This window comes from Lactuca serriola, chromosome 4 (assembly GCF_051521515.1).
Source record: "Lactuca serriola cultivar US96UC23 chromosome 4, Lser_US96UC23_V15, whole genome shotgun sequence".
NCBI lineage: Eukaryota > Viridiplantae > Streptophyta > Magnoliopsida > Asterales > Asteraceae > Lactuca > Lactuca serriola.
In genome coordinates, this window is record NC_136411.1 from 82444048 (window position 1) to 82472031 (window position 27984).

At 31.6% G+C, this 27984-nt stretch overlaps 1 protein-coding gene, 1 long non-coding RNA gene and 1 other non-coding gene across 3 annotated transcripts; 1 reads left to right on the plus strand and 2 right to left on the minus strand.

Moving 5' to 3' along the window:
• Nucleotides 1–304: 304 nt before the first annotated feature.
• Nucleotides 305–1887, plus strand: LOC145102023 (uncharacterized). The gene is made up of 2 exons (XR_013705975.1): nt 305–755; nt 1646–1887. It is a non-coding gene; the product is annotated as an uncharacterized LOC145102023 (long non-coding RNA).
• A 2222-nt stretch (nt 1888–4109) lies between these two features.
• LOC145102024 (squamosa promoter-binding protein 1-like) lies at nt 4110–18747 on the minus strand. Its single transcript, XM_079039349.1, has 2 exons — nt 18318–18747; nt 4110–4486 (listed from the first exon to the last, which is right to left on the minus strand). The coding sequence occupies exons 1-2, from the start codon at nt 18656–18658 to the stop codon at nt 4372–4374; spliced, it is 456 nt and encodes a 151-aa protein (XP_078895475.1). The 5' UTR covers nt 18659–18747; the 3' UTR covers nt 4110–4371.
• Nucleotides 18748–27664: 8917 nt separating this feature from the next.
• LOC145103392 (small nucleolar RNA R71) lies at nt 27665–27771 on the minus strand. Its single transcript, XR_013706486.1, has one exon. It is a non-coding gene; the product is annotated as a small nucleolar RNA R71 (small nucleolar RNA).
• Nucleotides 27772–27984: the final 213 nt, after the last annotated feature.

The following is a 27984-nucleotide window of genomic DNA, read 5'->3' on the forward strand; positions in this document are numbered from 1 at the left end:
AATTTGATTATGTAATTATACAAAGGTATACAAAATGAAATGGAGGTATTATATGTTAATTCCTAGTATAAAATATTTTATTAATAGTTAAAGGTATAAATTATAAATTTAGTATATGTTAGAAGGTTATAAATGAAAGTTTTAATAAATTGGTATAACAACACCGTCACTTCACTATGTCTCGATTATATAAACATAATAGAATATGTCAATTTAATTAATAATCATTATCTAAAATCCCATCAAATTGGGTTACTTACGGTCAAAGTGGTTTTTTGTTGACTTTAAAATCGGATGTATTTAAAATCCCCTCTTTTTAAAGTAGTGTATCTTTTATTATTGTTTTTCCTCTCTGTAAGCATCCTTGCCACCACTATTGGCAGCATCATCACCAGCACCACAAAACCCTCACACAACACCATCCCTATTTTCTTCATCGTCACCGTTACTCACTACCTTCTCTATAAACGTAAACCACCCTAAATCTAAACTCCATCCTCATATAAGCTATTATCTACAATACCAGTTTCTTTAACTTCTGTTCCCGCCTTACCGATATGAGTTTATGATTGAACAAAAGAGATGGATTTATGGATTTGAGTTAGATCTTTGTATATATGCGTTTGTTGTCCCCTTCACCACCAACGTTATCTCCATCACTCACGACCATTGGTACTCTGTCAACCCCAGATCTAAACCATCTGGTCATCGGTGTCGTCACTCTATTCCCTCACCACCACATCTGAACAACAATAGTAAGATCTTTCAGATTTATATATTAAGATCTAGAACTGTTGGTTGGGTTAAGTAGTTCATTTTACACTAAGCTTACATTCTTTTTTTTACAAATATTACAACCAATCTTTATGTATGAGTATTTGAATCTCAAGGCTATGTGTTGTATGTAATTGTGTTTGCTAAACTGTTTGTGTATGTGTTTGGTCTATTATGTATGTGTTTGTGTTTTTTAAACTTTAATCAACTAATGAATATATATCACTTATGTTGATCTTTGTGTCGATAGACCAAGATTGATTTCAGGTTTGATGTACCAAAATTGACAAAATGTTCTTCCTTTGTTATCTTTAGTATTTATTCGGTTCTTTTTGGCTTTGTATTTCCTTCTGTTCTGTTTTTCTGCTTTCTTTGATTCAAGTTCTATAATTTGATTTTCTAGGGTTGGTTTGTTTTTATGGTGTGCTTGTATATAGGGAAACCTTTCAACTTTAAATGATATGAGCCTCCCTGTATGTGCTTGATAAAATAAAAATTGTTTTTCTAATACATCTAAAATTATTTTCTAATTATCATGTGTTTTCATTTTTTCTAAATACTAAAGTTATCATTGTAACTTGTATTTCTTGTATATGACATAATTGTGCTTGTTCATCCATCCGATTTGTACACACATGTGAAGGCTATACCTGGTGTATATGTTATGTTGCTTTGTTTTCCATTTTCTGTTCTTGTTTATTTGTTTTGTTAAACTTTTGTTGGTAGTTATTGAATCTCATGGTAAATTTGAAAAAAGAAATCAAGAAAGTGTAGTTAATGAGATCTGATAGTCATTCTTTTTTATAGATTTTTTTTGTTTGTAGTCTAAAAATTGTATTAACATTTTTTTGTCGATTTTATGATTTTCAAGTTAACAGATATATTTCTAAGCTCAAGGCTAAAGGCTGAAGGTTGATAGTGGCTTATAGACTCTTGATTTTATGATCCAATCTTGATTTTTATCTGGTTAATGGTACTGGGTGGGTAGCCTGCTAAGTTGTGGATAGAGTCAAAGTTTAATGTACTTCTACAATTTCATGGAGATTTATTTGTACATCTTTGTTTATTGTTCATTTAGCTGGTGTTGACCAAATGGTTTTGGTTTCTCCAAAATTCAAGTTTTTTTTTTCTTTGTAGTGTAGTATTTCTTATAGATTTAGAATAATATATGAATTTAGAAATTTTCAATATCTCTGTTAATGTTGTTTTCAATTTTGACTAAACCAGTTCTTCAAATATTTCAATTTATATGTGTTGTGTTTGTTATACGATATCTATTAATGTTCTGGTAACAACATATTAAAAAATTTTGTTTTGATTATAAGAAAATGTTAAATTCCTTTGATTTTGGGCTTCTATTGAACGACCTTGCCTTTTTTTTTTTTTTTAATCATGTTATGAGTGGTTGTAGAGGTCGTAGGAAGTGTTTGGCAGAGGTGTTCATGGGCAGAAAGGTCCCTAAACACATCTGTCTTGGGTCAAACCGGTTTTGGTCTTTAAAAAATAATTGGCGTTGATTTAAAACTGTCTTTGTTAGGGTTAGAAGCTGGTCTAAAATGGTTAAAAAAACCGGGTTGGGAGAAACTTATAAACCATTGTATTTAAAAAAAACTTTAACGGAAACAAATACATTGGTGCTCATCTTAGCCAAGTCAAAGAAGCATCGTTAAAATAGATGAAGCTTATGAACCGGAAGTTACCGAAATCAAGAGTTCAATTGTTCAAATTGATTGAATATGATAATATTCAATTTAGAAACTTTTACACGATGAAAAATATGATAATATTTTGTTTTTTTTATCAAACAACGTTCAGAAATTATTAAAATTAAAATATTAATATGCAATTAGGTTATTCAAAACTTTTAACTTTGATTTTAATTTTTCTGTCCCGAGATTTGAAGCCAAAATACATGTTTATCATACATGGTAAAGTTATAAAAAAACATTTAGACAATTTATGTATTAACACACAAATATTATTTTCAAATATACAAACCAATATTTAAAAAAAAAGTATTTTATTTGTCATGTAACTATACTATAAGCACAAAAATGATTTTTAGTTTAAAACTACATGTCATTATAGTTTTATAGTAAAACCACATTGTTAAGTTAATATAGTAAAAAAAAACGTTGAATGTGTATTTAAAATGCTAATTTAATGTGAACAAATAAATTTTATGTCTAAAAAAATAAAATAATTAAATATTAAAAATATAAATAATAACTACTTCATAAATATCGTTAGTATTCTGTTATTTTAATTAAAAAATACCATAAACTATAACACATAATTTATGATAATCATCATGTTTAGTTTATTTTATCTTGATTAAATAAAATATCCACCCACTTTATTATTAGCGAGTTAAAGAAATCAACCTACCAAAAATCAAACATATATTGTCTGTCGTATTACGTGTGTACCCAAAACTAACATCAAAAGGAAACAATTTGTAGCAAATCTTCAACCAATTGTCGCCCAAGAACTAATCGACAAAACGAAACAAATAGTTGTCGCTGTATCGTGCGGGTACCCCACTACTATATATATATATATATATATATATATATATATATATATATATATATATATATATATATATATATATTAAGATCTATCTTAATGTTTTTGGCAAAAAAATATATTCAAAAATCAATATTTCTAAAATAGTCCAAAATCCCAAATGCCTAAATTATTTGAAATTCTAATTTGTGTTCATATCGTATTCATGTCAATTGTAAATAACATGACGTCATGTTGTGTCGAGCATGACATTATTATGTGTTTTTCGTGTATTATAAGATTAATTTTGAATTCAATTAACTAAAGGTTTATTTTATTTTATTGTTTCGAGTTTGTCGTATTAGTCATTTTTATCATGTTTTAATTGAGTCGTTTTCGTGTTACTCAAACAAATAGGACATGGTTTCAAGTTGTTTTCGTGTTATATAAAAATGTTTTAAGTTATGTTGGTTCATCTAAATACACGACACGGCTGCCCGGTTAATTGTCACCATGGCTAAATACATGTCGTTATGGTCTCCCCTATAGCTCACAATCGTGAACAAGCTGGCTCAAATGGGATCGACTTTAGGTAGGCATTTTAATAATTTAACTTGAGGTTGGTGATTACTAATAGAATGTTTATGATATTATAGCCTTCTAGACAACATATCGGGTCAATTAGGGAACCATGTACCCAACTGATAGCAAAATAGGGACAATGACCTACAAGGTACAAATGTTTTCAAGTTTCTTTATTCATCTAATGTGTCATGTATTGTTCTACCGTAGAGGTGTGGGATGATCTATTTTCGAAGCCTTAAAAATTATTAGCATATAGAATCATATATTTACTTTCATTAGAAAGTTATCATAAATAGCGTATGATTTGCTAGTACAACATCACAATTCATTTACTAATTACCTTATGAATTCCTCATATATATTTACTTATACTACAACACTTCTTGATAATAAAGTTTACAGAATGACAGAAGAGAGAGAGCATCATAGCCATCAATATAGTTATATAAGTCTTATTTTATTAGGAGTTGATGAGGGACTAACAATCCGCTTTTCCTTAAATGATCAGGAACCGTCTCCATAAGTTTCAAAGGAGCTTTTACGTCGGCGCTCATTATGCCCAGCTAAACGCCTACGACAACTTCTCTTGGCATTATCAAATTCTATTAGGTCATGGAACCTGCAGAAAAAACCAAAAAAGCAAAACCAATGTTATTCCTGTGATGAATAATATAAGAACCCGTAAGTCAAAATTTGTGTACCTTATATTGCATTTCTTGTGTAGATTAAAAAACACAAACTCAAGTGTGCAAAATATTGTACATGTACACAACCATTAAATTTCAAGATGACCTGAAGTTTAGTTATCATTTTTGTTAGCGTGGATGGGTACTTTATGAATATTTTCTCCACTTAAATACCATTTTACTTTGTTGGGGGCCATATTGTTTCTCTAGTCTTTTTTATTAACCTTTTCAGAAATCATTAGCTTTACATCAAATCCTGGCTGGTTACTAGTAACATAATGAATCTAAGAGCCATGAATAATTCGTGACATTTTTTCCATATATATGGGATAGAAAACTACTTGTGGAAATATTATAGAAGTTATGTTTAATTAGGATCCCAAAAATCACGCAATTTGGTAAGAAACCCATATAGTGTTAGGTTCATGTGAGACGGCTTAATTTTGTGAGACCGTAAGACGCACTTTTTTTTATTTTATTTATTTTATTTATTTATTTTTTATTTTTTTTAGTTAATTCAAGTTCCGAAAATAATATTTAAAAAAAGAATTTTTTGATTTTTCCATTTATTTTGCATTTTAAAATTATTTTTAGAATATGTACAGTGTAGTATTTATTTAGAATATTTCACGTATTTTTCAAAAAAAATAGAATTTTTTATATATATATTTTTTTTTAGTTAATTCAAGTTCCGAAAATAATATTTAAAAAAAGAATTTTTAGAATTTTCCATTTATTTTGCATTTTAAAATTATTTTTTAGAATATGTCAGTGTAATATTCTATTTAGAATATTTCATGTATTTTTCAAAAAAAAAAAAAAACGGGATTTATTTTTATTTTTTTTTAAATTTTTTTAGTTAATTCAAGTTCCGAAAATAATATTTAAAAAAAGAATTTTTGGATTTTTCCATTTATTTTGCATTTTAAAATTATTTTTAGATTTGGTCTCACGGTCTCACATAATTAGAATGGTCTCAAATGAACCTGAACCTATAATATATATATATATATATATATATATATATATATATATATATATATATATATATATATATATATGCTGCCACTAGGAGACTTTGAAAATAAATATTATTATGAATTTCATCATTGTAAAAGACTTTTTTTCCTGCTGCCATAGGCTCTCAATGTCTCCATCAGAAAATATGTCTCTCTATGTCTTCTTCATACATCTAAATCATCGATATTGCTCAAGATTCCTCAACCTCCTGTAGATCACATCCAATATCGCGCCACAACCCACAGTTTCATCAAAAAATAATCGTCTTCTCACATTTAACATATCAAAAACTCAATGCCACAACTTTCATCAAAAGTATCAACTGGTATTTTCGTATCTGGTAGAGATAAATCTCGACTTCTGGAGTCGGTAAGCACTTGTATGTCTATTCCAGATGATGTTTACAAGGAGTTAACTCTAGATGTTGGTCCCCAAGTCCCCATAAATTGGATTCCAGAAAGGGGACAAGGGGTGTTCCAGATGGTAGTAGTGTGTTTTTATGTCAAGGAAAAAAAATTCTCAAAGTAGAATGTTATTAGTGGAAGAAATGATGCTCTGTTGTTGTACAGTCATGTACCTAAGTTGAAAATGTAAAGCAAAGAAAAAAGAATCAAAGGAGAAGGTTACACTTAAAATGGCAAATTTAATATTTATCATGGGCATATTCAAGTGCTCTCTAGCTAAATCCTAGGACAATTATGGCCCGATACAAGATAGTTTAGAACAACATAAGCACATGAAAAGTTGGTTATATGATAAAAGCCCCTATATGTTATATTCTCTTCATATTCTCCCAGCCCATAGTAGTAATAGAAAACTGAGGGCCAATTTTCAGTGATAAATATCATCTTTGGAAGGCCTTTGACCTCATATATCAAGCTTTAATCACCATCTAACACAATTAAAGGTATGTGTTTATGTGTTCATGATTCCTTGAGTTAGTCATTTGTTGTATTAGTGTGGGTAAATTATTTAAGTACTTCCTATAGATTTTGATTTGAATGTGACAGCCAACTATGAAATATATATGTGTAAAGTTAAAAGTTGATCAAATGTTGTTGTATAAACACTGTAATGTGAAAGTTTATAATTTTTATCTAATCTTAGAAAATTTTCAAAATGGGTGGTACATGTGTTCCAAAGGTATTTTATCATAACACTCCAATGGACTCTATAGATTTGATAAATGATACCTTAATTGTTTTCTTTGGCTTCGCTCATATGTCTTGAATATACTTGTAAATCCTTGAATAATTTTAAAATTATGGAATTAAGAAAAATCTCTCTACTTCCTTATGGATCGATGTAGAATGATAAGTATGGTAGCTTGGGTGACTAGTTAGATCGATAAACAAATAGATAAGAACTATGAGAGAAAAGTGAGCGAGAAGCGGATGGAGCCTGAGTTAGGAGGGGAAATCTAGACATGTGGTAGAGTCAATGGAATTCTCCACGCCGTAGGAAGAGAACATTGGAGTTATATGTTCAACATCCTAGGAATCAACATACCAATCAGGAGGATGTTGATTGTTGTCCAGATGACACTAAGAATGAAGTGCATTTACTAAATTAGAATAAAGTGACTATGTCTGATTCGAAATAAGGCGAACGTCTGACATTGGTGGGAAAGTGGCCATTTTTTTAGAATGTTGGCAATGAAAAGGTAACCATGTCCCAACCACTAGAACCACCGCCTTAATTTTTGTTGTTATGCCCATGAAGAACCACGGTCGAAGGAGGTGTGGGAGCACTAATCTTTTTGAGAAATAAATACAGTTTGTTGGATGTTGGATCGATGCATATTTTTATGAAAAATTTGTGGTGTTTAATTCAATTAAGAAGATCACAAGATGATGGTGGCGTTTTGACACCCTCGTGAATGGTATACAAAGTTTTTGTAGGAGGGTTGAGGCCATAAAAAACTAGTAAGATTTATTAATACCATCGATAGAATAGAAAATGGAAAATAGTTAGTCATAGAGGGTTCTAAAATTCAACCATGTTCAGAAACAAATGACGTACCATTTTAAAGTCCGTGTAAAGAATGATAGAGGTTTGGCGTTTGGATACTAAACTAACTACTGTAATTAGTTGTGTTACGAGTAGAATCCATAGTTGAACTAAACCTAATATATTCAACTTCCTTAGTAAGAAAAAATGACACAGAAAGGAAGAGTTAGTTCGTTAAGATGGTTGTGATATCAAAGGGATGCTTCTACTTGAGAATGGCAGTTGTGGGAGTCAAGATATATCAATAAACAAGAACAAGTTCATTAAACACACTCCCCCCACCATATGACTTCATATCAACTTAACTATGGATTTACATGTATAATTAGGCTTGTTATGTTGAATACACTCTCGTGATTTAATCATGTTAAGGTCATGTTCAGTGAAACTAACTGGTAGTGGATAATGGGTACCAGGCAGCTGATAGTTCGTAGCATTTTGTTAAACGCAACGTGAGATAACTTTTAGATTTGGAGCATTTTGTTTAAGCTAAATGCTAAAAGCTTGTAGTGCCAAACGAGACCTTTTACTCAAAATGGAGCGTTTTGTCAAGCACTAGAAGCTTTCAAATGCTTTGTGTCAAACACGCCCTAATATTGTCCTGCTAATGTGGAGCATTTATTTGGGGGATGATCTATTCCCAACTTTTATAGGGGTTATGGGCCCATTGATATGGATGATATGTTGTTCAACTTATATTGGAACTAAATTGTCCTACTAGTATGGAAATTATTTGTGTACACATAAATCCATGGTGGTTGATGGGTTCTTTGCACCATAAAACAATTATCTTGTAAGAAGCAAGTATGAGGCTTCAATAAGGAATAGATAAAGTGCCTTATAGATTGTACTCTTATGAATGTTCTATTTTTAGTACTTTAGACTCTATCTATGTATACAACGTTTTTACACAAAAGGTATTGTTATGCTCTATTATGTATCTCACAAGGAAAAGTAATTATCTCATTTACAAGCGGTTGTTATGTATTCCAAATATGCATAAGAACTAGGTTGTTATATATGATGAAGATAGTATTTAGTCCTTCGAGACACTTTTATAGGAATTAACATTTATAGAGAAGTGATAGCCCAACTAGTCGTTTTCCATATTGGTGTCAGTAAATACCAATGTTCTAATTAAAAAGCTTGTCATGGCGCCATGGCTCCAAGGCTTGTACTTGACGCCGCATTTTAACAAAATGTCGCCTTAATTCATATATTTATATAAAAATAAATAATAGTAGAAAATATCTATAGAATTATAAATTATATATAAAATTATCGCCTTAAGTCACGCCTTACAAACAACGTGGCTCGTCACGGTTCGTAAAATCTTGAGGTTTGACACTACCGTCGACTCACGCCTAATATTATTTAGAACCTTGGTAAATATGTACATACTTCTTATAGAGTTTGAATCAAATGTGACAACCAACTATACAAAATATATTCATAAAGCTAAAATTTGATAAACTTTCATTATATAAATAAATTAATGTGAATGTTTTTAATTTTTAGTAGATCTTGGAAAATTTTCAAAATGGGTACTATAGGTGTTCAAGAGGGTCATTCATCATAACACTCTAGATGAGTATAAGGATTTGATAGAGAGTACTTTAGTTGTTTTCTTGGGCATCGATAGTATGTGATTTTTTGCCCTATATGTCTTGAATGTACCTGTCAATAATTTGACAAGTTTAACATTATGAAATTAATAGAAATAACTATATATCCCCAATGTATGTAGAATGATAAGTATGGTAGCTCTGGTCACTTGTTAGATAGACAAATGATACACAAATAAATGAATAGATAAAAACTGTGAGAGAAAATAGAGTGAGAAGAAGATGAAATCTATATTTGGAGTAAAAATCTAGATAGGTAGTGGAGTCAATAGCATTCTCCCCACTTAATGAAGGAAACAATGGATTTATATGTTTAGCCTCCTAGGAAACAACATACCAATAAGTGAAATTGTCATTTACATGACACTAAGAATGAAAGGCATTTTCAAAATTTGAATCGAGTGAGCGTGTTTGATTCGGTAAAAAGGTAAGATCTAGATATCTATGGGCCTAGTAGCCATCTTTAGACAAACATTGGCAATGAGGAGGATGGTGACCACGTCCATGACTACTAGAACTACGATCTCAATTTTTTGTTATGCTCCTGAAGAACCACGATCAGAGGAGATTGAGAGCACCGATTGTGGTGAGAAATAAATGCAGTTTGGTGGATGGTAGATCCATGCTCAAATTTTATAAATAATTTGTAAAGAAAATTGCAAAATGATGTTGACAGTTTGACAGCTTGGTGAGTGGTAGATAAATTTCCGAATTAGGGGATTAGGTCACAGACAAACTAGTGAGACTTATCAATATAATCGACGAAATGGTAAATGATAGATAGTTGGTTGTAGAGGAGTCTAAATTTCCAACCATGCTCATAAAAAAGAAATACATTTCTAAAGTTGGTGTAGAGAATTGTAGAATTTTTTTATTTTTTCAATTGATTTGTGGTTGTAGGATAATTCTATATCATAACATGCATTACATAATGTTTTATTTAAACATATTTGTCCACTTTTGCTTTAGCAGGTGAGGACCAAATCAAAATAAAGATAATCTCATTAACTTTATTCCTATTAAAGAACGCATGAGTAAGAGAAGAGATACCATTCATAATGATGATCAATGGAATAGGGTTAATTGTTACCTCATTTTAGCCAAAAATCTTTTAATAAGGCATGAGAGGAATAACTTGGTTAACAAATGTAGTAATTCAAGTAACAAGAGTGGAGATGAACCGGTTGTGCAATAGCTACAACCGTTATGGAAGAGATTAGTGACAAGAACACTAAAATATTAATATTTAGGCTGATACCATGTAGGGTTTGAATCTAATTAATGTTTGATAGAAAAGTCAATTAAGCAATTCCTCACATCCAGATGAAGGGAATCACCTGTAATTCATTAAGTTCATCATACATGTGAGAGATATATTGATGACAGTAGATAATACAATAATGTTTAATAAAATAGGAAATGACGTATACTAAATAACTATTTTTCTATTTTAAAAGATTTACACAACTAAATAATGATTTGTGAGATATATCGCTAATATGGAAATTGTATCACTTACAAGAGCATAAAAATCTATTTATTGCAATAATGTCGAATCAAAACATAAATCAATGACTCTTGGTACCGTTAAAGAAATATCATTGCAACATGATCTAACTTTAGAGTGGAAGTTAAACCTATTGTAAAGATGTTTAGTTACAAAACACAATAAGATCATTGCATCTGACTATGTTTCTAGCTAGAAATTGTAGACAATGGGTATTGTTATCAAATATCTCGTAAAATATTATCGATAGTTTGACTTCTAAGTTTGGTTTTGGATTAAATATACAACCAAAATTTAAATGTCTTAATGGGAAATGATTTGACATTTCAAGGATTAAAGTGCTGGAAATTATGAAGGAGGTAGCAAGTTGGATAGTTTCCTTGCCCTACATATGTCATAGGAAGAAAATTTGGTGGGTTTATAAGGATTTCCTTGCGTTTAGTCTTAAAATATTTAGTGGGATAAAAATGGATCAAATCCATACACACACATAACTGAGTTATGAGTGCAAGTTGCAAAATTTGAGAAATGATGTATTTTAGGCACACTTTGTACTCAGCATGCCTCATCATTGCTAGAAGACTTTATTTATAATGGGCGTTGATTAATTGATCTTATTAAACAGTTAAAGTTATGGCCACCTCTAACCGATCCAGTCAAACAATTAGATATAACCATCAGTTCCACAACTAATAAGCCTTCTTTGATATTAGATAATCTTAGAAAGAAATACATTGTAAATAGGTCTAAACTTAGGCTCTTTGTCTTCCATATGGCAGACTATGAGTGGTTGACGACAATCATTGCACCACTTTTTTAAGGCATCCTAGGGTTTCTAACATGTTTAAATAAGATATCTTAGGTACCATTTATTTCACACAAAAGAACAAGATCTCTTATGTTATCTTATTTTTCTATGTATTAAAAAACTATGTTCTTCTAGATCCATTGTTTTTGTGTGTTTCTAGGTTAGCTTTGCATTTATCGGTTCTTCTAAGATGTTTCTATTGAGCTCCATTTAAACATTCTCAATTACCATCCTATACATATTCTTGTCAACCTTTTATGACAATACAAGTCCATTTTGAGATCATGGGAATGTGAAACACATCTCGAAGGGTGATTCTTTCACTATTCCTAAACTTTAATTACATCGTGCCAATGAAGCTTATTATATGGCCATGAATGCATACCACCACCATCCCTTCTCTTAAAGAGCCATAGGTTTTGGACACCTGTCTCACTATAGTAGCACCAGAATCCATAAACTAAGCTCAGACTGCCAAGTGGGCAGTATCTTCAACTATGTTTATAGAGCTATATATACGACCATATTTGTACAAGAGGAACTCCCGTACATAGTGACATGTCTCTCTGTATACATTTCACTTTTGAGCTCACTTTGGTTTGTTGTTGGTTGGTTGGTTGGTTGTTGTTAATGATTTGGATTATTGAACTCCTATTTTCAGGCTCTAAGAATTTCCTATTATTGAACCCAATTTTACGCTTTTGTCCAGAACCCTATCTAATAAGTGGTTCATACTTGATTTGACTTCAACATATTCTTCCATGTTTCTAATTTTATCCTTAACTATGAAGTGCTTCAACAAACCATAGAACGAGTAATCCTTAAACTTGTGCATCATCCCCTTTGAGAAGTATTTATAAGAGGGTGTCACCTTTTAAATATTTGCACCCACTTAGAAGAGCTTCGGTAAGGACATAGAAAGCTTGGTCAGCTTGTTGGATAAGATCTTGAGCTCTTGCATATTCACTAATATTGGTCTTTCGTAGACCATTTGGAAGTGTAAGTACTTGGATAAAGGTGTTTAGAAAGGGAATTATTTATGAGACCAAGACATAAGTTCTCTAACTCGCTTCTAAGGGACGTCGACTTGTCTATATCATAAAAGTTATTTTTGGTATGGTTTATTTCCAACTTTGGATACATGATCAACTGGGTTAAGGACCAATTGAGGGTCCACAACAAAACAAAGCTTCAACACAATAAAGAAAAAATGTAACCTTATTAGCCCAAAAGTGTAATTCTAACCATTAAAGTGCTCTAGTTTGACAAACTCATAATTCAAGGTGACGAGGTTCGAGGAAGATATTATGATGTCCATTTGTCTAAAATTTAATCAAAGAGTAAATTACACGAATGGTCCCTATGGTTTAGCGTAATTTGCATGTTTGGTCCCTAACTTATTTTTTTAACTAGAAAGGTCCCTATTATTTGTTTTCGTTACACATTTGGTCCCTGTCTTTCCTAAAAAGACTATTTTCCCTTACCTACCCTACCATTTTTCTCTGTCTTACCTAAAAATACTAGTTTTCCCTTACCTACCCTACCATTTTCCTTATTTAAATAATAGTCTTTTTAGGTAAGATAGAGACCGATCGCATAACAAAAACAAATAGTAGGGACCAAGCGCGTAACAAAAACAAACAATAGAGACCTTCCGAGTTAAAAAAATAAGTTAGGGACCAAGAGCGAAAATTACCTCAAACCATAGGGACCTTTCATGTAATTTACTCTTAATCAAATAAAAACCTTTAAGATTGTAGTAATTTAGACTTGACAAAAAAACAATCCGATGACTAGTGTTGTGATTTTATTAAAAGACATATCGATCATGGAGGATCTAGGCCTGGTGTTTCTATAATAGATATTGATTTTAGTGTTAGTGATGATACTCGCAATATAAATAAAGTACTAATGCTTATGATATGAATGATGAAGTTGTTTCCAAATTGAATGAAAGAATGTTTTCTGCTATATGCCTTTTTAATTTATTTATAGAAAAAATGTTAAGCACCCACAAATATTAGCAATATAGAAAAAACTGAGAGCCGAAGGTATGCTAAAATTAAACGATAAAGAATTATACAAATGTGAAACTTTATAAAATCGAAGTTTACAAATCGATTTACTACATTGTAGATTTGTCTCATTGAGATATTTGTAATCTAAATGAAATATCTACTTGAGGAGGAAATAGATGTTTCATTACTTTATGCAAAGACACGAGCCATTATTTACATGTTTATTTGTTATGATCAAAAGATGAAGTTGTTGATGTATTTAAACATTATAAGGCTAAAGTGGAAAATCAACATTAGAAAAACATAAAGATTCTTTTGTTGGTTAGAAGTAGGAAATATTTCATATAATAGTTTGACATATTCTATGAAGAGAATATTATAAAATGTAAGAACCTGAAATTTAGCGAAAGTTGACTTTTAGTCAAATATCGAACAAAAAGAAAAAATGGTCAATTAAGAGACAGAGATGAGAAAATGGAGTGACTTCATGAAAACAACCAATAAGAGTTGAAGTCACAAAAATGAGATTAGATGATTAAGTTTAAGAGAAAGAATGCATCAGAATATGCATTTTGGTCAAAATGGTAAAATAGATATTTTATGATTTTGGGTCAATTTGTGACTTAATAAATTAACATCCATATTAGGTTAGTAAGATATGACTTAAAAATATTGTAGAGTATGTTCCCACCTGCATATGGATATAAAGTTCATAGAAAACGGTTAAAAAATGAAGAAGTTATGAAGGATAGAAGTTGAGACATAAATCTCCCAAAGTCGGAATGGAATCAACCTAAGGGGTTGCTGTCAAGCCAGAACTATAGCGCGGTAGATAGGTTGCCATGGTGCGAAGAGAGTTAATTATAAGAAAGAAAGGCATCATACTTTCTCCCGCGACACGGTATATGGGTGTCACAGCGTTATGACCAAAGTAGGTTGCTAGTGGAGATAAAGTACCACAATACGGCAAGAAGAATGACGTTGTGTGGGAAGAAAATGCAAGTCTAATGACTGAGGTCAAATGGTCACTATGGCATGGTAGACAAGTAACTATTGTGTGGTTACGTATTAGAACAGGAGGCTGATAAGCCATCATTCTCATCATTTTGCACTCTTAAACCCTCCCATATGATGCTCTGATGATTTGGAGAAGGAAGAAGGGACAAAAGGTGGTCTTGGGTGCATATGGATTGGATTGAAGTTGTAAATCTTGTAAGGTAATCATCTTCTCAATTTTTAAGCTAGTAGCGCTTTAATGGTGTTTTGATTGTTTGGTTTGATTAGCATATAGATTAAGTATGATGCTATTGATAGTGTCTAGAAGCTTTAAAAAAAGGTGACTGTTGGGTCTAGATGGGAACATAATGCTGGCGCATTAGAGTTGAGAATTAAAAAAAGGTGAAGAGTAAGCAGAGCATGTGAAGGCATGATAAGCGTTAGAAAATAAAGAAGAGATAGAGAATAGATAAAGAAGAGCCGAGAAGAGATAGAGCCATATACATAGTTAGAGTATGTGTAGAGTATGAGAAGAACCTATTAAAAGGCTAAGAGAAGAGTATGAGAAATAGAGTAGATGACATACAAAGAGTTAGATGATACGATAAAGAGTAAAAGGAAAAGATTACAGAAGAAAGATAAATAAGAGGAGATAGATGAAGAGGAAATAATAGCATTGTATGCTATTAGAGAAAGAGTTATATGCCAAAGTATGATAAAGAAAAAAGTATGATAGAAAGAATAACTCACTAGACACATTGTGTCTGATGTTGTAGAATTTTATGTTTTGCATATTCAGGTAATAGCAGCCATGGTACCAGAAGATAAGACAGGAGCACAAGGTCAAAAAATAGATAGTTGGATGCTATTATTGTATTTCCTTGTTGTTTAATTTTGTATGTAATATTTTATTGTAGACCTATGATTTTTCCTGGGAAGTAAAGGTTTTTAATTGTTTAGAATTCCACAATGTAGATTAAAACTTTGACATTTCCCTTAGATTAGGTGTATAGAAAATCCAGGTCGTTACATAAAACATGAAAGAACTTTACCCTTTACTCCCCATCATAACTTTTTTAGATTAAAAAAGAATCGAACCCTAGTTGAAATGAACAACTAGATGTTGACTCAGTTATGTTTACCAAATAATATATAGGTGAAACACTATTGATTATGTTCTATGTACAAAATAGGATCCCTATTAATATGATTCCTCCGAGCCCTTATGAGTTTTGGAGGAAAGAAAACCTAACTTAGATTATCTAATAGTCATACACTCGAACTTAAGTGATCCAAATTAAGAGCCCAAGCTATAAAGAGTATATTCATTAGACATGCTCTAAATATAAATGATCACTAACTATTAGATGAAGAATTAGGTGTCATAGTTGAATCTATAGGTGTAGAAGTATTTGAGGACAAGTTTCTAAATATGATGAAAGTTCTAAACCTAAAACAGTTCTAGTAATTCTCAAGATAATATTGGACTTTCTCAAATTATAGAAGATACAATAAGAAGTATAATGGATAAAAAGGAGAAAAAAACTAGGATATGATTTTCTCTTATATTTGGTTGAAGTGACTAAAAAAGTAACAAGTTAGGTCATTCTTTTACATTAACTTGGATGGTAATCCTAACACTGCTAATGAAACCATGCCGTTTGGGGATGCTCTTTTTCCATGAAGGAAAATATCAATAACGATATGGATTATATTATAATAAATATAAATTAAGAGTAGTTAATCTACCCAAGGAGAAGAAATCATTAGTGTCCAAATGAATTTTCAAAAGAATGTATCATCCAGACGAATCCATATATGTCTATAAAGCAAAATTAGGTTTTAGAGGATAAAATAGATAGAAGAAATTGAATACTTCGATACCTATATATATATATATATATGTTATGTTTTATAATATTAGTTCTACCGAACTTTTATAGCTATCTCTTCCTTGAAAGGACTATGCGTTCATCAAATAATTGTAAATAAAACCTCGTTGAATGGAAATCTTGATGAGGATATAAATAAAAGAAGATTAGTTTATGAAGGATATATTTATATAGCAAGAATCAAATCCTTTGATACATATGTTATGTTTGCTAGGATTATTATATTAGAACTCTTATACCAATATCAACCTGGAAAGGGTTGTATATTTAACATATAAATGTGAAGAAAAGCTTTACAAACGATTATCTCTGTGAAGAGATTTATTAGGAGCAACCTAAAGGTTTTGTGATACGATGAGAAGAAGAGAATGTGTATATACTTTTTAAATCCTTGTATGATTTGAAAAAAGTTCTTAATGACTTTAGCAATTTGATATCACTATGACCTCTTTTGCTTTTCAGCAAAATGGTGCTAACATGTGGATTTATACCAAAGGGATGCTTGAATACATAATCATTATCTATCTTTATATAAGTGACATGTTGATCGCTAAATGCTTACTTAGAAGGTATATTTTGATGAAGAAATACAAATCCTTGAACCTTAACGTAAAAGATATAAGATAAGTAGATATCATTCTTGGTATCATTGTGAAAAGGATAGATAGTCAACTTTTCTTGGTCAATCTCATTACATATAGAAAACTCAGACAAAGATTTAACACTTGAACATTAAGGAATTTAACACTCATTTGGTTTAAATATGAAAGTTAATATGATGTATGGTCAAGCAGTGGCTCAACTAGAGTATGTGAGTGCAATTGGTAGCATAATTAATGTCATGAATTTCACTCGACCTGATATCGTGTTCTCTATAAGCAAACTAAGTGAGTATTCTATCAAGCAAGTACAGAGCACCAAAAGGTAGTCAAGGTAGTCAGTAGAGTACTAGGGTATCTGGAAAGGACAAAGGACAAATACTTTTGAATTGACTTCTATGTCATTCCTCGATATGATATAAGGGCATTTTGATGCAGTTGGATTGACCATACTAGATATTCAACATCCAAAAAGTGGTTATCTATACTCTAGAAATAGATTAGTGTTTTAAGAGAAACATAAAATTGATGAATTTTCTTACTTAGTCTTTTTATTCAATGCAATTATGCTTTTTGACGAGGAAGACAAGGGAGCGTACATGGGAGTTTAATAAATCTCGAAAATTCTGAGCTTCATATTTGAGAATGGTGATAAGCAAAGGAGCACTTTTAAATATGGAGTTCATCCGTACATAAAAATTTTAACGTTACATAATAATGTCATGTTTTTTTTAGCATATTGTACATTTTTTTTAAATATAAACTGTAGTGTATGACAGAAACTTGTTGTGTACGAATTAGATTCATAGACTTTTTAAGTGGAATAATTTTATTTAATGGGTAATTAATGAGCTGATTTGGAGAGTGTGTCTTGAAAAACTTCCTCAAATATTTATTTGAAAACTATATCAACCAAACATAATTAAATAATATGTATAATAGAGTTAAAATTATATTTTGTACATACATATAATTTATAATATTATATGACAATTCATTTCATTTCTACAAACCGATTAAACCTCATCAAGAACGCTATAACTTATTTCGCGTCTATTTCCTTTTTTCATTTGGTCATTCCATCTAACCAGACTTATCTTCACAATACGACACTAGACAATCACTATAAAGATTTTTGAACTAAGATTTACATGTTTTGTTGAACGCTTTTCATATTTAGTTTGTCTAGTAGTCAAAGGAATTTACTCTGATATTTTATGAGCAGATTCACTATAATATTGTATTCTGTACCATAATCTTTCAACATTCGAAACATTAAGTTTACTTACCTGCTGCATTGCTGACAAAACCGCTGTTGATATCCACCAGTTATAACAACTGGAGCCTTGGAATGAAGCTCACAGACTTTATGCCGCCGGTGGTATGTCTTGCAGTTACTCATATCAGCAGTGCAACCTTCCACCTGACAACAAGGTTGTACGGAACCTCCTCCGCTACCAGAACCCGTCTTTCTCATTACCTTCTTCTTCCTACTACCCTCTCCGAAGTTCTCATCATCATCTTCTTCTTCTCCTCCTTCTTCTTCTTCTTCTTCCCCATATTCAATCATCTCATTTTTCAACATATCGTTCATGCTTCTGACTACCCTTCCAGATTTTGTTGTTTCCATATATAAAAAAGAAAGAGTGGATACAGTATATAGAAAGAAGGAAGAGAATGGAAAAGGTGAGGAGATGGATATAAAACAAGAGTGTGTGAGGACCACAGGAAGTATATAACTATATATACACACCTAGAGGTTTTTAATACAAAGTAGTTAATTAATTAAGCCAATTATCGGAGTCGTTTTTTGTGAGCATAATGAACATTACTTTACACCGAAAAAATATTTTTTTTAAAGTTGTGTTCCTTATAAATGTACAATGAACTTCTTATCAAGAATATTTCATAGTGTTTGAAGTTTAATATGGATGTTTATATCGATGAAATTTATTGTATAATTGTGGTTGTTAATTATTATGTAGCGGTGAATTGAAGGCCATGCATCCTTTTGCAAACACAAGCATTAATATTTGTCCCTATGTACATTTTTGTCGTTTTGTTTCTCTATGAGTCTATGACATGACATTATAGTCAATTATGTATTTTCTTTATGCATTGAAACTAAGATCACCGCTAATTTTGAAAAATTTCCCAACAAAAACGATGGGACAATGTCCAATGGGGACACACTCTATATCTCTCTCTCAATGTAAAAGACATAGATGTCATCTTCATCTAATCATCGGAGATAGCCAAAACAATTCGTTCAGTCTAGACGAACTGCATTCAATCCAGCTACAATCTTAACAATGGGAGTTTCAATTCCAATATAGATCGAACATTTTGTGTACACTATCATCTACCTAGGGATTGTTTACTTTATTTATATGTCAATTGGTGCTTCTTCTAAAAGGAGAGTTGCTAGAAAAATAACTCTATTTACATAAATACACAAATCAATTTTGAGGGTACTATAATTCCATGATTCAAAATTTTGGAAGTCTATATGCCTCTCATGGTAGTCTCTTTCCACAGAAGATGCTTCCTGCTAAATTTAGGTGCTATGATTAAATGATGAAAGGTGAAAACTTTGTGAATGGTCCAAACGATCCCATGGAGTTGTCTAATATAGGGGTGACACGTGTGTACTTTTGTCACAAACTTTATATTCGAAATTCACAAACTCCTCTGTCCCACAAAAAAAAAACAAATCATTCTTAAAGAAATGGAAAAGACAGGGAATTTGTATTTAGAAATGTATTTTTTACGCAGCTCCATAATTTGCACCAATGCTGACCAAGCATCATACAATAACACCAACGGCTAAAACAACATACTTCGGGAATCCCATTAAAATGAGATAAGTCGAAAATCATGCCTTCAAAAGTGGTAAAACACTGCGACATAAAATATCTTTTCATTACATTAATGATGAAACATCATACATTCATCAAAAACCTTTTTTGTTTTGAGACGTGATTTTTGATTATTTTCTTGATGACAAATAGTAAGTTATTTTGTCAATACCCAAATATAATGGGGATTTTTCTTTTAAAAGGGGATGATATTATTTATGGTCAATAAATTTAGTGAACTGTGGCCAACTAGCTTTTGTTGTGATGATAGTTATAGTACTACATTTTAGCATCAAATTGGGATTAAATTGTACAGTCCAAGTATGTAGCGTGGTCCCAAATGGAGGTTCTTCCTCCACATCGCAATTATTATGACATTAAAATTATCATGTTAAGTTATGTGTACCTTATATTTTAGATTGCTGAAATAGCTTGTACCTTATATCACAAATAAGGTATTTTATCCCCAAATGGTTGTATACCTTGTAGGAATCTTTAACCATCATTTTCTCTTTTAATGGTGAAATAAGAGAGCAATATACAATTTCCTACGTATTTTGTAAAGTTTACCAAAAATAATTGAATTCACGGGAAAAAGTTGTTGCCTCCTTTTAGGTGTGGAAATGTCTAAAATATATTACAATATAAAAACAAATATCTTAACTCGTTTATCATTATTTTGTTTATATTATATCATGTTATAACACATGGAAATCACGATTTGTATGTTTAAAATTATTATATTGAGAAAAAAAATATTAAATGTCAACAAAAAATGCAGTTTATTTTGGATTGTAAACATAAAATATTAAAATAAATATAATACTTTAACATAGATTTTGAAACACTTTTTTGTATATAACATTTAGAGTTTCATTGCTTAAATTACATCTTTATCTAAAATCAATAACTCCAATCATTCTTTGTTATTTACTCTACATCCGTGTGTAAAAACTAGTTTTCGCAAAAAAATACCAACATTTGACAATGATTGGTCATGGCTTTTATTTATAGTCATAGCAAAACAAATAAACAGAAAAAATTATCTCCTTTTGAATTTGAATGAATTTTTGTTGTCCGAAGCCATTGACAATCTTAAAATAAAGATTGCTTCAAGTTATGACCGTTGTTTCTAAGACGTGATTACTTAATGATATATACTATCTAGAGTCTAGTCTTATTACATGAGACATTTTTCTTGGCAGTGTTTTTTAGTAACATAACCAAAACATCACGTTTTAAAATTAACTTATTGTTTGACAAATGGGAGGTTTTAAGTCTACTTAAAACATCATGTGAGGATAAAGTCTCGTCAAAGGAACTTTGATTGGCATACAACCCATGCATTTTTTCTTCTCCTAGAAACAATGAATATAGACGATCGTTTATTTCTTGAATTAATGACTTAATTTTCGGTGCATTACATGGTTGCGAAATCCAAATAAAATGGATAATAACAAAAACATAATAATTAATCATAAATAAATTTATAAACATGTGTTTGTATTATAAGGGTTGATTAAAATAAAATAAAACATTTTCAACTAAATCGTCATATTTATTATACGAACTTATATTTTAAAATATGCATATAAATAAAATATATTGGTTATATTTATAAATTGATATACAACAAAAATTACTTTATCAAGCCACATTTTCTAAACAAATAGAAAAGATAAAATTCAATAGAAAAAATGTTTGATTAATTTATAAACACAAATCGAATAATAGCTAAAACTGTTCATGTAATAAATCCTCGGATTTTAGAGCATATTTATAAGATGAAGCGAACCCATGAAAAAAAAAACAAAGGTGATAAGAAGGATTTAATAAAATATACAACTAAATAATGTGGATGGATATATTAGAAATACATATCAAACATCTTGTGTGATGTAAGAGAAGCTCATTTCTACAGATTTAATTCATAAACATCTGGATAAAAAAAATAAATCAAGTATAATATTATCATTTTTATAATAATGCAACCAAATAAAATCCCAAAAAGTTAAAAATCAAACCTAATAAAAATATTAATTTACGGACTTATTAATATTCAGATACACGAAAGAGTTGTTGGCTTAAACCAAAATAAAAGGAACATGTAGGTTATCAATAGGTTGCAGATGTATTGGGAGTCGGAGATCACAAGAATTGGTGATTGACGGGGATACAACATAACTTTAGCCTATTTAAATGTTTTTGAATTGTTAGATAACATGGATTACCATTTTCAAATTAGGATAGGATTTTTGTTTCAAAATTTGAACCGGAATTGATATTGTTATCAAAATAAGTAGATTGAATTAATATGGACGGGAGGATATAAAAAGATGTCTGTGAAGTATGCCACATGACATTTTTTAGATTCGTTTATTAGGAGAGGTAGAGGTAGACTTGGTTCATATTATACTATTTGTAACCTATATTAAAAGCCATGATCCCCATTTAGGTGTAGGAATATGATAGGGTTTAACCACTTCAACAAATAACAAATGATTTTACACAAGAGTAATAAATCCAAAATGAAAAACAAGAGCTAGTACAATCAATTTACGTTTGTCCACACGATCAGAATGATCAACTACTTACTACTTAGTTAACCTAAAACTGTTAATAAAGCCAAACCTAGAAACTCTGACAAAAAACTTACCCATGAAAAAATTGAAAACGAATTTGATATAAGAACTAGTCCACGAAAAATTTCTTCCTGGGTCGCAACCCCCGACCCCCACAACGGGTGGCCCCCCCTTGACCCCCACCCACTCTTTTGGGGGAGAGGTCTCATGAATTGTCTCTTTAACGACTATAGGGTCAAAAAGGTGAATTAGTCTCCACAACTTAACAATCTCCCACTTGGAGGTTGATGAACAAATCGCTGACATCCATTCTAGAACTTCATAACCTCAATCTCTCTTTCGAGTTCACGCATTCTCATCAAGTATATGGAAGGTCGGTTGAATCAATATGCATCTTCAACTTCTCTATAATTACCATCTTGGTATACATGTCTATTAGATTCTTTGTATCAAAGAATTCTTCAAATTCAGAGTCTTGTTACTTATCTGTTCTCAGATAGAGTGATACTTCATATGAATGTGTTTTGTATAACTACTCTTTTGTCACATGTACATTCAACTGATTGACGTATCTCCAATCATGAACACATAACTGGTTGTGCTATTTCCCAAATCCATATAACCCCCAAATCAACATCAGCAAAACTTTGCAAAACTACTCTTTTTCTTCATAAACATAAGAACGATTCGGAAGTACCTTTTAAGTAGTGCAACAACCACTTGACATCTTCCTAGTGCTCTCTCTCTCTCTCTCTCTAGGTTAGACATAAAACGACTCAAAATTCCAATTACATAAGTATTATCTAGTCTGGTGCATATCGTAACGTACATCAAGCTACCAACTGTTGAAACATAAGAAAACTTGGCCATCTTTTATTAGCCTCTTCGTTCTTGGGGACTATTTCTTTTAAATTCTCAACTGACTCCCAAAGGTGTATTCTTGGGTTTAAAATTTGTCATTTTGAATTCCTATAAAACTTTTTTGATGTAATTTTCTTGCGAAAGTTACAAAGTACCTAGAGTTATGTCTATGCCTATGCGCATGCCGATTATCTCCCAAATGTGTACTTTTGGGTTTAAAATATGTCATGTTGAATTCATATAGACCTTTCTTGATGTACTTTGCTTGAGAAAGCTACAAAGTAGTTGAAACTATATTTATGTATATGCACATGCCCAATATATGGTTGACAGGTTGCCAGCCCCTCGGTCCTTCATCTCGAATTCTCTTAACAACTACTTTATTCGGTATTTTGATGTTATACATGTCTGATCTACCAATCAACATTTCATCAACAATTAATAAGAGAATGATATATGAGGAGTCTAACTTCTTCACGTAACAACAATGATCCATTTCACATCTCATGTACTAGTTCATGTGCATGAAGTGACCAAACTTTAAGTACCACTACCTTGGAGGTTGCTTCAACCTATACATATTTTTCTTCAACTTGTATACCATATTTTCTTTGTAACTATGAGAAAGCCATCAGGTTATGTCATATAGAATTATAGTCCAAAAAAAATTATGATTCAATATTTCATCATTAAATAATTTAAAACTCTTAAATTTTATTATTTTAATTATTTTTCTTGTTTAATCAATTGTTTTACTTTCTTTTATTTTTCAAAAAATATTATTTTCATTTTAATAAATCAAAAAATCTATGCTTAATTTGAGGACGTTGCAATGACCAACCCCTTAGGAATGACTACGTCAACAAAATCATCAAGAACTAAAGGTCCCGACTTTTCGAACTTAAATTTACTGAAGTTTTATTTCACTCTTAAACTCAAAAGTCTCTTACATGATCAATGCTTATAATATAGATCCACTTTTCCAATGTAATCTAAAATTTCTACTTAGTCAAGTAAGGAATTCACTCATTGACTAATTTTACCAATTTCGGTCTTGGGTATTATATTGCCTTGATAAGAAAAAATTATTACTATAGATAAACTTAAAAAGAATCTACTTATTCCAATTAGCCCACAATTTACCTCTCTATAAATACTTTTATTTGTATATACCATATTGCAACATCCAGTTTTGGGATGTTTCTAATTTCAGGATAGCAGACTATAATTTAATTGAGTAATGGTATTGGGCTTCAAGGGAATAAAGTTAAGACCTTATTAGATATTGATAATGTTGGTTTGTATTTGAGCCTAAAAAGGGTAGAATGGGAAAAGTGGTATTTTAGACTTTTTTTCATGTATTAATGAATTAAATTTGGTATTCATTAAGTCAAAAGTAATTTGATAGAATTATGGGGATTGTTAAAACCTTCGTGTGCATATAAAGATCACTGAAAACTAGTTTAGGACGAAGAAGTTATGATTGTTTTAAGCAAGAATGGAATTTGGAAACCTGTCACCACAACGCGGTGAGTTGTGCAACCCAAAACTATAAAATAAGGGTTTTGATCCGTATTTAAAGGCATTATTCCATGTTTTAGGTCATTTTTCAGCCTCCATATCATCAAGAGCTCTTTACAAGCAAACCATAGCCTCTCTTTTCATAGATTGAGCTCGTTTTCTCTCCTCTCATCTATTTTTATGGTGTTTTGTGGCTTTTGAGTGTGGTATTCTTCAAATACATGGTTTTGAAGAGATCATCCTTCATCTAGTTTGTGGACCTTTGTAACTCATAAAGTTCCTTGTTTTTTGGTATTTTACCTTTGGATTTAAGACTTATTGGAGTTTTAGTGCTTTATTTGATGTTTTAGTCTGTTAGATGGTTTGATCTATGGCGTTTGGACAACTCCATGATCTTTAGATGGTATTCTACTTCAAATATATTGTAATGATGGAGTAGAGAGTGCATGCAAGGGCTCTCTTTACGCCATACATGAAGAAAGTGGGATTTTGGACTTCTATGAAACTAGGGTTTTAGATCTGGTTGATTTGATATGTTTCAATGGATAAAGTTGGAAATTTTATCCATTAAGACATCACTGGTATCTACATCTGATATTTAGAGCTTGATATTGCCATATTTATACTTATTTTTAGGCAATATTTAAGTACATTTTTGTTTAGAATAATGATACTTATGACTTTAAATTATTATTTTCAGTCAATATAAAGGATTTTCGAAGAAAGGGACCAAAAGTGCCAAAATGTGGAACATGGGAGGCTTGAAAGACAAGAAAAGAATAAATTCACGATAAACACTCAGTTCACGACGTGGCACATGTGTTCCAGAAGATAAACATCACGACGCGGAGGATTTCCTTGAAGGATACAGATTGCTTGAAGCCCACGACGTGGCACATCTGGCCACGACGTGGCGCGGGTCTTTGAGGATTATATAAGTCCTCCTGATTATTACGAAAAGAGAAGGTTTTGGCAAAAGAAAAAGAGTTCCAGGAGACGAATAAGAACGAAAGAAAGGTTCTGGAAGAGGGTTTTCAACAGCAAAAGAAGTAAAGCTTTATATTTTAGTTAAATAAGAACATGTCTTTCATTAGTTTTAGCTGTGTTGATTTATCTGCTATGATGAGCAGCTGAATCTAGCTACTCTTGTTTAGCTAGATGAAGCTTTGAACTTATGAATAGTTATATGTTTATGGATTGAATTTAGTTGGTAAAGAAATTGCTTTTGTTTGATTTGTATAGCCTAGCATGCTATTACTCGTTTATCCAATTGCTTGATTGCATGTTCTGTGTAGCTTAGTGACCATTAAACTGCATGAACCTGTTTACCTAATAATTTAGTGAACATTGAATTGTTAGAGCTAGGATTGACCAATCTTAGTTAGCAATTAGAATAAATAAAGCTTAGTTGTGCTAGAGAACGTGTATTGTGACCATAATTGCGTTTATACAACAAATCTTACATAGCATATTTACATTCATAATTAGTTCTATGTTTAATTATGTGTGAACATACATGATTTGACATGAATTAGTTAATTATTGGTAAGATAGAACTAAATTACTAATACAACTAAAAACCAACTTAATAATCCGTAATCATTAGCTAGCCATAAGAGAGAAGTGGATTCGAAACTAAACAAGAGTGTGTTTTTATTTATTGAATTTGAATTTAGTTCATCTGATCTTGTAAAACCAGATAAAAACCCTTATTAAACTTGTTAATAAATTAGGTTAATTTAATAGTAAGTAAATTAATTAGAACACCGTTCCCTGTGATCGACACCCGACTTACCCAAGCTATACTGTAATCTGACTAGGTACACTGCCAATAAGTGCATAGTTAGTTAAGTTTGTTAGGTTATAAATATTAAAATTAGTGAGTACTTTTGTGCACATCAAGTTTTTGACGCCGTTGCCGGGGAACGGCTTAGTTTTTAGCTTATTTATTTGCATTAAATTGATCGATCCTTCTTGTGGAGTAAAAACCCACAAAAAGTTAATTTTTCAGCAAAATAATTTTTTTTCTATTATTCACAGAATCCACGACGTGGCACTCTGGCCACGACGTGGACAATTAAAAACTAGATTTTTTAGTTTGAAGTTAGTTTTTCTTACTTTAGTTCAGTTTTACGTTTTTAGTTTAGCAAGTTGCAGGAGTTCATGACCAGAAGCTCAAACACACACTTGGTGCCACCACTGGAAGATCCCGAATCTGCACTTCATAAGAAAAAGACGCCCTTGCAAGAACTGAAGTCAGCCTTTTCTAGGAAGTCGGGAAAGAAGACAGGAGAGTCAAGTTCATCAGCGAAGCACAAGAGCAATCTTGAGCATTTGGATCATACACCCGTCCAGATCGAGTCTGAAAGCGAGACCGAGCCAGAATTTGAAGAACACACAAACGAACCCGAGAACGAGCCAAGGAACGAGATGGCAGCGATTGAAGAAATGTCCATGGGAGCTTACAAGAAGTGGATCCGAGAGGATATGGGTCCCGGTTTAGTTCAACCCGCAATACCTGCCACTGCCACATTCGAGCTGAAGGGACACATATTGACCACACTGAAGGACATCCCATTTTTCGGGAAAGATCATGAGGATGCTTTTAAGCATCTAGATGAAGTCAATGACATTGCGGATTACTTCAATGTCCCAAATGTCAACAGAAACACAGTCTTGCTTAGGATGCTTCCCATCACTTTCAAAGGAGCTGCTAAGGAGTGGTTGAAAGCACTCCCACCGGGTACAATCATCACTTGGGCTCAAATGCGTGAGCAATTCCTGGACCAGTTTTGCCCGCCATCCAAGATAGCGAAACTCAAGAAGGCAATAGCCAACTTTGAGCAATAGCCGGGGGAGTCACTATACGAAGCATGGGAGCGGTACAAGGGCTTGCTCAAAAATTGCCCTCAACATGATCTAAATGTGCAGCAAGAGATGTCAATCTTTTATGATGGGGTCAATGTGATGACAAGACAACTCCTTGATTCTCAAGGACCGTTGACAAAGAAAAATCCAAGGGAGGTTAAGGAGCTAATTGAAGAATTCGCGAAACACTCTCGCGAATACCACAACCCAAGGCAAGATGGAATCAAAGGCTGTGGAGGGGCCCAAACTGAAGAAATTGCAGCTGT

Coding starts and splice junctions, on each gene's coding strand:
- LOC145102024 (XM_079039349.1), bottom strand. CDS start 18,658: ATGGAAACAACAAAATCTGGAAGGGTAGTCAGAAGCATGAACGATATG. Junction 4,487..18,317: donor TTTTGTCAGCAATGCAGCAG/GTAAGTAAACTT, acceptor TTTTTTCTGCAG/GTTCCATGACCTAATAGAAT.